At 40.1% G+C, this 13,270-nt stretch overlaps 1 protein-coding gene across 1 annotated transcript in view; it reads right to left on the reverse strand.

Moving 5' to 3' along the window:
* Positions 1-395: 395 nt before the first annotated feature.
* Positions 396-13,270, reverse strand: part of LOC115815902 (adhesion G protein-coupled receptor E3-like) — a 37,848-nt gene continuing 24,973 nt past the window's right edge. The window contains exons 13-15 of the mRNA XM_030778870.1: positions 10,708-10,809; positions 8,957-9,076; positions 396-502 (exon numbers count right to left, since the gene is read on the reverse strand). Coding sequence (XP_030634730.1) covers positions 396-502; positions 8,957-9,076; positions 10,708-10,809 — 329 coding nt within the window. The remainder of the gene's footprint in view (positions 503-8,956; positions 9,077-10,707; positions 10,810-13,270) is intronic.

A 13,270-nucleotide genomic window follows, 5' to 3' on the forward strand; every position in this document is an offset into this window, starting at 1 on the left:
AAGGTAGCTCATAAGTGTACCTGGTACCAGAGCTCCTTAGGCCAACCGTCGATGATCGACTTTGTAGTTGTCTCATCAGACCTGCGGCCGTATGTGCTGGACACTCGGGTGAAGAGAGGGGCAGAGTTGCCAACTGATCACCACCTGGTGGTGAGTTGGATCAGATGGCGGGGGAGGCTGCCAGACAGACCTGGTAAACCCAAGCGCATAGTGAGGGTGAACTGGGAACGGCTGGCTGAGGACCCTGTACGGAAGATCTTCAACTCACACCTCCGGAGGAGCTTCTCCCTGATCCCAAGGGAGGCTGGGGACATGGAGTCTGAATGGACCCTGTTCAGAGCCTCCATTGTTGAAGCGGCAGCTTTGAGCTGTGGCCAGACGGTCGTTGGTGCCTGTCATGGACCCGTCAGGCTGAAGAAGGAGGCCTTCCGGGCTTGGCTAGCACGGGGACCTCCGGAATAGACTGAGAGGTACCGGTATGCCAAAAGGGCTGCAGCGACAGCTGTCATGGAAGCAAAAACTCGGGTATGGGAGGAGTTTGGGGAGGCCATGGAAAAGGACTTTCGGTTGGCCTCAAAGAGTCTCTGGCAAACCGTCAGGAGACTAAGGAGGGGAAGGTAGGGTTTCATCCAGGCTGTTCTCAGCAGGGATGAGGATGTTCTGACCTCAACTGAGGATGTGGTCGGACGGTGGAAGGAACACTTTGAGGAGCTCCTAAATCTGACTGACACGCCCTCCATAGAGGAGGCAGGGCCAGAAGATTCAGGAGGGTCGTCACCCATCTCTCTGGCAGAGGTCAATGAGGCAGTTAGAAAACTCCACAGTGGCAAGGCGCCAGGGGTGGATGAGATCCGCCCTGAAATGCTGAAGGCTTTGGATGTTGTTGGGCTGTCATGGCTGACACGCCTCTTCAGCGTTGCATGGGAGTCAGGGACAGTGCCTGTGGAGTGGCAGACGGGGGTGGTGGTCCCCATTTTTGAAAAAGGGGACCGGAGAGTGTGCTCCAATTATCGGGGTATCACACTACTCAGCCTCCCTGAGAAAGCCTACTCTAGGGTACTGGAAAGGAGACTGCGGCCGATTGTCGAACCTCGGATACAGGAGGAACAATGTGGATTCCGTCCTGGCCGTGGAACAACGGACCAGCTGTTCACCCTCGCACGGATACTGGAGGGATCATGGGAATTTGCCAATCCAGTCTACATGTGTTTTGTGGACCTGGAGAAGGCTTACGATCGTGTCCCCCGGGGTGTCCTGTGGGGGGTACTGCGGGAGTATGGAGTGCCAGGTTCGCTGCTGCGAGCCATTCGGTCTCTGTACAACCGCAGTGAGAGCTGTGTCCGTATTCTCGGCACAAAGTCAAACTCATTCCCAGTAAGTGTTGGACTCTGCCAGGGCTGCACCTTGTCTCCGATCTTGTTCTTAATTTTCATGGACAGGATCTCAAGGCGCAGTCGGGGTGAGGAGGGCGTCCAGTACGGTGGCCTTAGGATTGCGTCTCTTCTTTTTGCAGATGATGTGGTTCTGTTGGCCTCATCAAACTGTGACCTCCAGCACACATTGGGGCAGTTTGCAGCCGAGTGTGAAGCGGTCGGGATGAGGATCAGCACCTCCAAGTCCGAGGCCATGGTCCTATGCCGGAAAAAGGTGGCTTGCCCCCTACGAAAAATGGAGCAAGAGATCGACAGGCGGATCGGGGCAGCGGTGGCAGTCATGCGTTCGTTGTACCGGACCATCGTGGTGAAGAAGGAGCTGAGTCAGAAGGCAAGGCTCTCAATTTACCAGTCGATCTTTGTTCCAACCCTCACCTATGGTCACGAACTCTGGGTAGTGACCGAAAGAATGAGATCGCGGATACAAGCGGCGGAAATGAGTTTCCTCCGCAGGGTGGCTGGGCGCACCTTTAGGGATAGGGTGAGGAGCTCGGACACCCGGGAGGGGCTTGGAGTAGAGCCGCTGCTCCTCCGCATTGAAAGGAGTCAGTTGAGGTGGTTCGGGCATCTGGTCAGGATGCCTCCTGGGCGCCTCCCTATGGAGGTGTTCCGGGCGCGACCAACTGGGAGGAGACCCCGGGGAAGACCCAGGACACGTTGGGAGAAATATATATCTCGGCTGGCCAGGGAACGCCTTGGGATCCCCCAGGAGGAGCTGGTGGATGTAGCCGGGGAAAGGGATGTCTGGGCGACCCTCCTCAGCCTGCTGCCACCGCGACCCGGTCCCGGATAAGCGGGAGAAAATGGATGGATGGATGGATGTTAATCTTAAGCATCAGAAAAGGTTCTAAAACAACCCGTTGTATATCAGTTCTTAATGAAATGACATTCAAGACATTGTATTGGAAATGAAATTGAGAACTGAGAGAGGTGAACTAGTGCCCTCTAAAGGACTCAACAAAGAACTGCAACAGTTTCTCAAGTAAATTCGATTATTGGTGTTTTGTCCATGGTGTATGTGAACACATGTTAATGTTCAATTCCAGTTCCATGAGAACAGGTTGGAAATGTCACTACACTCCAGAGCTGTCAATCTACCGAATTTAGAGACACCACTTCAAAGCATGTAACCATTACAGGACTGAAGATGGTTCCTGTCAGTACTCCTGTCAGGACTTTGTCTTTTGGCCGCCCTGCTGGCCATTCTGGGTATTGTGTTGCCATGTGCCTTTGTTTGTGTCTAGTATTGCCATGTGCTTCTGTTTGTTCCTGTGTTCTCCTGTCCCCGCCCCTCACCTGATCTCTATCATTGCCTCATTTACTTCCACCAATCACCTGTCCTTCAAGACAATTGTTCTGTGTAATTAAGTCCTGTGCTGGTGTCTGTTCTTTGTCAGATTGTGACCGTTTTCTGTCTGTGCAAGTTTGCCCTCTGTGATTTTGTATGTTTGACCGTGTTTACCTGGACCTGTTTTTGCTTAACGCTTTGGATTTGGTTGCCCCGTGGATCTCTGGCTTTGACCTTGTTTGTACCCTGTTTTTGACCAATCTCTTGCCTAACGATTTGGATTTCTTTGCTTTCTGGATTAGAGCAGAGATATTGAGCTCTGGAGATTTAGTAGCCATAGTAACGCAAGAATTATCCACAGTGACGGACTGAAATGACATGTTTATTGAACATTAACAATGATCCACTTCCAGGTACATCAGGAGAATGAATATATTCATTTTCCTGAACATATACAACATTAAAATCATATCAGTATTAGGCAACATCAAACTGTGATAAAAACATAACAACATAAAACACATCTGAAATCAATGTCACCAAAGGACAATAACAGAAAAGCATTTTAAAACTTTGATTATCAGGAATTTACATTCATTTCATGATTTCAGACTCAAAATGGCAGATTCCAGCAAAAATGACACTGTGTAGAATATAAAAGAAGTATTTTTAATTATATCATTCTACAGAGAGGCAATAGTTCAAATAATAACTTTACACTGGTCTCAGCATTGCATTAAAAACATTATACTTAACATTTAAACAATGAATGCATAAGTAAAATTTTAAAATATGTAAATGTAAATGACAACTGTCCCAAAATGCTCAACCCAAAAGACAGACCAGAAACAGCATTGTGGAGAAAATAAAGAAACAAAATAAAGAGGAAACCTCCAAACTACACTGTCATTGAATGTCATGTGCCTGTGTTGTTTTCATGACACTGTCACCATGTCTACATGTTAGCATATATATCATCGTAACAGGTGTTAGAGACAGAGCATGATGACTCAGTTTTTGAAAAAGAAACGTTGGCATACAGTTCATCATCCTGATTGGCTGGGTCATCCTGAGTGTTTGGGTCATGTGATTTGGTGCCATCACTGAAGCCGCTTGGTGGGACATTATTATACAGAATGTCCTGTAAGAAACTTTAGTAAAGCAATTTAAAAAAAAAAATTGTTTTTATACAGCATAAACTTACATAACTGTTCATTCCAGAGTATTTAAATGATGACTTGACAATTTCTGTTAAAAAAATAAATTCTGGGTAAACAAAACAAAACAAAACAAAAAAAACAACAATAAACTTAAACAAATAAATCACTTCTCAGTGTTACTCTTTTGGTGCAGTTTTAACAAACTCACTATTACATCACAAACTCCAACACAAACTTAACATCAGAGGAGCAATCAAACACCACTGAGCACATGCTCCAGCTCCTGTCTTAATTCATTACCAACATTAACAGCACTTTCCTGCATGACTTGGGTTTCATATCAGTTTAAGAAGTGGCAATAACTCATCACACAGACATAAAATGTTCCTCCCCTGTCCTTTGCTCAGTGGCCCATTGTAAAGCTCCTTAACCAAACAGGAGAGATCTTGACTATCTGGGCCTGTGCTGATGCAGGGGTCGATCAGGGACAACTACGGGATAATCATCCCTAGTGTTTTCACCACAGTTCCTCCAGTAGAGGGGTGGAGTGGAGGAATGTGTAGATGGTTTGACACAGGAGGCTGTGGCTTTGTCATGGACAAAAAGATGAAAAAAAAAACCCTGATACAGTAGCATGGAAGTACATGATCCCTATTCACCAAACCTTATACCGTAAACCAAAATGGAAAATCTTTGTCTTTTCTCTCAACTTACTGTAAGAAGAGTAAACAAACAATGTTCAACACATGCTCCCAGCGTTCTGCCGGACTTAGTTAATAACACAACCTAAAAACATCAGTGTGCATAAGCACTGACTTGCTGATTATTATTTTTATTGAATGTATCAATTCAATTTTCATATTCTCATTTCTGCTGAAAAGCTTAAGTGTGACTCATTCACTCGCCAAACCAAATCAGAATAGCATGGCATTGTAACAGCACCTCAGGCCACATCCTGAGAGATTCAGCAATAAATAGAACAACAATGAAAACAACAACAATGTCAATAATAATAATAATAATAATAATAATAATAATAATAATAATAGTAATAATAATAATAATAATAATAATAATAATAATAGTAGTAATAATAATAATAATAATAATAATAATAATAATAAACAAGAATACATGCCTGTTTTGAACTTTGTTCTGCAGGATTGCTCCCCCTTTTCTTCTTTTTACTGATACACAAGTGAATGAAGATATGATGAGGAAATAATACTTTTGCCAACAATATGATTTTTTTTCTACTTCTACAAACATACTCAGAGGTAGACAAGTTGGATTATTAATCACTGAGATTTTGAATGTAAAATTCCCACATGTTGACTGACCTCATCCACATTAACCCAATGAGAAGTAGAGTTCCTCCACACACTGTGATCCCAGTAACTGTGTAAATGATAGTGTTGTAGTCTCCTGAGAAAACAAAGTACAAATCACTTCATCATAGCTCTAGTTATGTGATTGCGTGAGCAATCGCATATTGTTCTTCTATTTCAAGTGGTAGGATGAAGTACCACAGTTTTTGGTGCTGTTTATACACAAGAAAAATCTTACACCTGGGGTCTTTTCACAATCCTGGCACATTCCAAAGTGGGTTAACCCCAACTTTAGCCTAGGGCTTGCTGGCCCTGGTCCAGAGCAGGGCTAGCCCCGAGGTTGTGGGGTTATCCTAGCGCTGGGTGGTATGACCAAAAATTTGTATCACGGTATTTTTTGAAGATTCTTGTGATTTCACGATATAACACGTTTTTTTTTTTTTTTTTTTTCATGACTGGGCCTTTATATAGGTTTATAGTGACTTATTCTACTGTCAGGAGTACACAGAATATAAAAACATTTTAATTTCATCATGTATATAATGAAGCCTTTGATTATAGGCTTTGTGTGGCCCCCCAAAAAAGATACAATATGTCATTATGTGTAATGATACAGCATATCCATGAAACAATTGCAAAATGTAAACAATGTTTATTGTGCAAACTGCAACATAGTAAAAACAGAGCTTAAAAATAAATAAATTCAGCAACTTTAACATTGCTTCTTTCTGAAACAAAATATTTTAAGATGGTTCTATAAACACTGTAAACTGACCTAAAATGCTTAGAGTGTTCCTGTCCACACTAACCCAGGTAAATTTGAAAAGACATGATTATTTCTCTGTTTAACCCTTCCGTCCATACTAAAACAGCGTTTTCCTCCACCGAAAACAACACTTTTTGAAAACGCTCTATGAGATGCATAAATTTGAGATGGCTGGGTTCGCGTTGTAGTGTGGACAGGGAAAACAATGACTTGCTGAAGACACAGACAAACATGACAGGCGAAATGCAGTCATTGCTGCTCTGCTCTGCTCAGCGTTTTGGTGTGGACGTGGAAAATTTGGAAAATGGTACGAAAAATGATGTTGTGTACAGAGAAACGTTTGAACATAAAATCTGCGTTTTCAGTTTTACCTTCGGATTTAGCCTGGTGTGGACGGATTTTTTTTCAAACCAAAAAACTTCCAAACTGCAGACACAGCTCCTTTCTTGGGCACAGGTTCTTCTGGTGCATCTCCAGTCTCACTTTTTTGATCCTCGATCTCTGTTTTCTGTTCTTTAATCTACCATAGCAACGGAGCTTCTCCCAGATATCAACAAGACTGTTATGCTACCTGGCAAACTGTACCCAGTATGACGTTCGGCGGTGTAATTTTGTGAACGTACAGTTATTAGTATTACAAATTGTGTATGTGTCACAAATTGTCCTGTGCTATAGTGTTTTTCCTTGTTAAAGAGAATAAGTTGTGGGTAATTTATTGTTGTGTCAAAGTTATAACAGTACAAGGAGGATATGCACAGGGATCCTCTCTCCTAAACTCTGCATAGTGCTCCAGCTTGTAACGGTGAACAATGTCATGTAATTTACTGCTTATTGATACGTTATAGCCGTTGTTTCAGCTATGCTACAGAAATTCCACTAAACATGGGGCTAGAAGGTGTCAGTGTGAAACGGGGGTAAAGTAAACAATGGTAGAATGTAAACATTAGTCATGTGTTCCAACGAACAATTAACCCAGGTCTAGTAGAAGTGTAGTGTGAATCGTATAGCCCTGGGCTTAGGTTAGTCCTGGGTTAACAATGTGTGTGTGGAAAGGGGCTAAGTTATCCCAGGGTCAGCTCATACAGTGTGAAAAGCCATTTAATTTAATTGGGGAAGGTTTTTCCACGAAAATAAAGCATGTTCATTCAAAGTTTGATCTAGCAAATTAAAACGGATTAAATGAATGTAATTAACTGTGATAACATCAGTTTAATGTGATCAAGTTAGATGATTTATTTGAGTAGGTATTTACTACAGCTGTCAGTGATCCAGTTTGAATATGTGAATTGAACAAATAAATCTAATCTAATATTAACTCATAAATTGCACCACCGTGAAGCCAACAGAAAACTTGTATTTTCAAAAATCACACAATAAATGGACACATGTTTGAAAAGTTTCCACACAGCGGAATGAGGTACATCACACACATAAGTGGCACAAGTACACAGTGGCATAAGGTTCATTCAATAAACATGTAAATATAAACCTAATGATAGATTCTTTGTCATGTAAATGCTTTAAATATACCAGGGCCGGCTGTAGGGTGCAATGACTGAAGGGGCATTTGAGATTTGCGAGGGGGCAAACATGTAGCCCTTATGATTAGGCTCAGGGCTGGGAGATATAGCTAAAAAAAATATCTTCTTAAAAATTTTCCTTTCAGTCTATATTGATAATTATGGATAATTTTGATGACCTATTTTGATTAATTACAGGAGAAAAGAAAAAAAGGTTGAATTTAACCACTATATTTTGTATGACTGACTATTGGACTACGCTGAGGGGAAAAAAATTCGGAGATTTCGAGAATAAGGTCGAAGTCGTAATTGAGAAAGAAAGTCATAATATTACGAGAATAATATTACGTAATTTACTGAGAATAAAGGCATAATATATCAAGAAAAAAGTCGTAATATTACAAGAAAAAATCATATTGCAAGAATAGAACTGTAACAAAAGAGGCAATTTCCTCCAAGTCCACGTGATTCTTTCTTTGGAATAGACACAGTTTCCTGCACAATCTTCTCAAGTCCTGATACATATGATAATGTGCTGCTGATGTGACAAAAGATTAAGTATTTCGTTGTTTGTGAAACTTGTACTAGTATAACTTCACAAGATGCTCCATGTTCCTCATTTTAACACAGGCGGCAGGCTGCTGTCCTGATATTTCCCCTCTAACATAATACAAAGCCTAAAATTATAACTTTTTCTCTCATAAAATTTATTCTTGTAATAGTATCACTTTTTCTTTTTCTTTTTTCTCCTAATACTATTTTATTCACGTAACACTACAACCTTATTCTCAGAAGCTCAGAATTTTTTTTCTTCCTCAATGTGGCCCTAATACTCCATCATAATTTTGAATTGAACTGCTTTACTTTTATTAACTTTTATCTCCTCAGCGTCTGCACTCATTTTCTCTCTCCACGCTGTTTCTGTTGTTCTGTCAAATGTCGATGGTGCGACAGAACAATACACCTTTTAAATGATTGGCTGTTTGCGTGTCACTCAAAGCATGCTCTGTTATCAAGGGATATGATAGGCTGTTTATGAGCCGAGGGTGAGCACATTTGGTGTTTGTTCATGCAAATGAACTTTTTGTATTCCTTATGTGCTTTCCTTGCAGTTTGTATTTAATGTATACAAGTGAAACTATAGAACATTCTGTTGAACAGTTTTCTTATTGCTGTTGATAAAGTGTCTATTGCGGTACGTATCGCTATCATTTTATCACACTGGCTTAAGGCCATGGTCAAAACTGAGGGGACAACAATTTTATCTTAGATGGCATTAGCTCGATAGTTGGATTCAATGGTCTTTTGCTCTGTTACTAAACTTCAGCTGGACACAGATCCAGTATTTCTACAGCTAAGATTTGATGATGCTGCAGTGCAATCACATTCATATTTTCTTGTGGAAATGCATCTCTAGTTAAGTCAGATTTTATATGACAACATCTATGACAGTTTCCATACCTTTCTCTTTGATTGGAACAGCAGTGGTTCTCTGAGAGCCATGTTTATTCTGGGCCTCACAGTAGTATAGTCCGCTGTTATTGGACTGAATGTTGTTGATGATGTAACTCTGTCCATATCCTACAGGTGAAGTTACACTCTCTTTATACCAGGTGTAGTTTATCTGTGGTGGATTAGCATCACTGCTACAGGTCAGAGTCACTGAACTGCCTGCCACTATTTCACCAGATGCATTGACTGACACTGTGGTATTTCTTGGAGGATCTAGATAAAAAAGAGTATACAAAATGCACATTCACTACTGAGGTAATTAATGAAACCACAAACACAGGGTCACATCATATCTTACTTACATAAAACATTCAGAGATACAGCATTTGAATACTGATGTCCATGTTGATTACTGGACTTGCAGTGATATTCTCCACTGTCCTCAGAGCTGATATTGTTTATCCTGTAGGTCTCTTCTCTTCTCATAGTGACAGTTCCATTCTTCTTAAACCAGGTGTAGGTGGCTGGTGGATTAGCATCACTGCTGCAGGTCAGAGTCACTGAACTGCCCTCCACTATTTCACCAGAGGGACTGACTGACACTGTGGTCTTCTTTGGAGGATCTAGTCAAAACAAAATATAGAAAAATCACAGTGACCACTGAGGCCATAATGAAACTACAAACACGAAGAGTCACATCATATATCTTAATCTCCATTAGATATCTATGCATTTCTACAGAGATATCTAATGGAGGTATAACTGTTCACCTTGTGATGTGAAGTAGGTGTAAGCTGTCTGTGATTGTCAAAGAGGGGCTTAAGTCCAGGGCAGATAGACTTGCTTTGGAGATCATTGAAGATGTTTCACCTCTCACTTACATGCTGTCCTTTCATCCCTTCCTAGGAGATTTAACAATCATTCACACTTGGCCGCGTGTGACGCCAGCGACTCTATCTACTGTCGTTACAACTACCAGGAGAACTAACAAACCAAGTGACATGAATGGCCTTGATAACGAGCCCACAGAGGTTAAATACATGAGATTCCACACCAGTCAGTCCGAACTGAAGAAGCCTCTTGGATGAAAGGTGAAAGGTCTTTAGGTATCTACAAATCAAGTCCAGTTGACCTCGACTTAACCCCTTCTTGGATAACCATGACCTGGATTACTGAGAATCTTCACGGACATCTGTCTGTGATTGTTTAACTCCATGAGTGATGTCACAGTAAATATGGTTCATGAAATAAATTTCTACTCACATATGACAGCGAGAGTGACAGCAGGAGAGGGAAGATTCTCATGACCTTGTACAGCACACATATAACTGCCTCTATCCTCAGAGCTGACTGACTGGAAAGAGAGTTCATTGTTCTTCATGTTTTTCCTTGTTAAAACATGTCCATTTTTATACCAGATGAAGGTTGGTGTGTTACTCAGAGAACAGGTGGTTCTACATTTCAGAGTGTACTGTATTAATAATGACAATCTAAAGTTTCATGTATCTATAGATGTTGTGAAAATACCTGTAACTGAGAGTTGGACTCCAGGTAAACCAGTCCATTTCCCCCCTGTTTTATCTGTTTCAAATCTGAATAGATACATAACTGCATCTCTCTCTTTCACATCACTTAATTTCATGCTACAGTCTGACTGTTTATCTCCAAGATATTAATACCTGCCTTTATAATCTGGCTCTTCAGACAATTCAGGGCGTTTAGCATTTTTATGCTTGGCCAATAAACTGTTTTAACTGTACTATCATTGGGATATGTGTAGGAGCAGGACATGTTTACTGATGAACCCTTCAGGACACAATTACTATCAGGATATGCCACACCCCAGTTCTGACCATAAATACCTGAAACACATAAAACACACATCATCACTATACATGATGTCTAATGATACATTGGTATGCGATCATTTGTGTCTAAACAAATGTTGTGTGAGCAAAGTATCTGGAAAAAGGGAGCCTTATTGTAAAGTGTAAAATACATCACCATTTACTACTGAGTTACTAATATTTATAACTGCCAAAAGGGAGCATCATTGTAAAATGTAAAACACATCATCATTTACTAATGAGTTATTAACATTTTTAACTGTTAAACAGAATCTAACAGTAAAACATAAAACACATCACCAATTACTAATGAATTGTTAGATATTCTCTAGTGTGCTAACACTGCCTTTTACTTCGCAACAGTTCAAACCAGGATGTAACATACCCAAAAATGTGTGTAGGGTAGGCAGGAAGTACATAAATCACACAGACATTTACATTTACGGTACACAGATAACATTAAACCATCACAATGAATAACAACACAACACAAAGACTACATGCAAGCCACAACAAGAAACATATACTGAACAGTTCATCACCCGAAGGCATACTGGGAAGCTCCACCCATCTATCCCCAACATGCACCACAATATACCACTTTAATGTGATAGCATATGTCACATCAATACCTGTGATAATAATGAGGACGGCTGCTGATAGCATGCTGAAAATGAAACTTTTTGACCATTAAGAAATGCTAATGATGGTTAAATGCTAGTAACTTATTGACAAATATCTGATGGGGCTGACAGGTTTAAATGCTGGCTGATGGAGAGGACAAAGTAAGCTAAGGAACCAATGAGATCGGAGGCTTAACTGTACAGATAAATGTGGGATCCCTATCTGGTAAGCACCAGGTGATCGTTGCGCTTTTTATCTAATGGTTTATAACAGCTTATTAATGATTTATAAAGTGTTCACAACCTAATTAATAGTCTGATTATAAACCTTTCACAAACACCTTTATAAGGGTAGTCTTATGTAAAGTGGTACTGCTTTTTTTATCTAGATGTGTGAACTGTGAGATCAACGTACAAAGAGGTCTTAAGCACAGTTACACAGTCTCTATGAATCATTTCACATACATTCATCTCATACAGTGAGACTTTTCTTAGTGAAACACAAAGCACAGAACATAGTACACAGACACCAACTCTAGTGTTGGCACAGGAAATGTATTCATTTTCTACACATAAACCTCCTACATTGTTTCATTTCATTTTTAAAGAATAAGGAAAGAGAACAGACTCACCCTGAACCATAAACAGAAAGACCAGAGAAGGAGGAAGAGACATTTCAAATGATGGCACCACAATAACCTGTGTAATAGTATTGTTTTGTTTGTTTAATTACTCAAAACATCACAGAAAGCAAAAACACATTTAGACAACATCATCACTGTCTTCAAATTTTTCAAAAACATACAGTTCAAATATAGTTTTTTATTCTGAAATCTACATCGCTTATTACTGCAACTACAGGTATCAAAGGAGTCAAAGGAATGAGTCAGTTAATTTCTTCACATTAGTCAGCAGAAGAAGCTTTGTTATTATATTCCATTTTAAATATAGTTTTTTAAAACTGCAAAAGCTCTTTAAGAAAGAAAGGTTACTGTCTTGTGTCTCTTACCATGGTGTTGCAGGTCTCAGCACCATCGTCTGACTGCCACACTGAAGTTGTCACACATATAAATATAGTCTACCTAACAATATGTCCTTAAAGAGTGTGTTTAACATGTTTTACTGTTCAACCCTCCCTCACTTCCTCTTCTCATGTTAAAACATCTCTCTCTCTCTCTCAAACAAAGCATCTAAAATCAACTCTCAACTAGAAATCATCCCTTTCTCTCTCGGATCAATCTTTCTTTTGTATTTGTGATCAGAATTCCTTTAGTTTCTCTTTTCCTTTACAGAGATGGTTCACTGAATATTCACCATTTGGATTTAAACAACTAGAAGACTGAACTGTCCAAGCAAAGTATTATATGAACTATTACTGTTATTATTTTCCTCTCACACATGAATCAAAATTTGTATGATAATATTAGAAAGCTTTACGAATTGTAGTATGAAAGGGTTAATGAATAACATACACCAAAAGGCTTGGTCATAATTCACAGTATGACAAAGGGGAGCTGAAGCTCCACCCCTTTCTCTTAGAGAGTGGGGGGTTTCAGTCGTGTCTTTTTTTTTTTTTTTTAAACATGATTGCTGCCATGACTACTGAATGATTTCATTTCCTGTAAAGAACTAAAAACAGGAAGTCATGGTGAAAAAATTGTCCATGAAGATGAAACCTTCCCTCTTTCGCTGATAATTTTAGATAGCCAAACAAAGATTTTAAAGATGGTCTGAGAGTACACATTAATTTGAACATCTCAGTTCAGATCATGTATAAAACACACTATTTCTTGCAGAATGTTGGCAGAACATCTCAGTCACACTAAAAGGGGACACAGCTCATGAAAACGTTA

Source organism: Chanos chanos, chromosome 7 (genome assembly GCF_902362185.1).
Source record: "Chanos chanos chromosome 7, fChaCha1.1, whole genome shotgun sequence".
NCBI classification, from domain to species: Eukaryota; Metazoa; Chordata; class Actinopteri; order Gonorynchiformes; family Chanidae; genus Chanos; species Chanos chanos.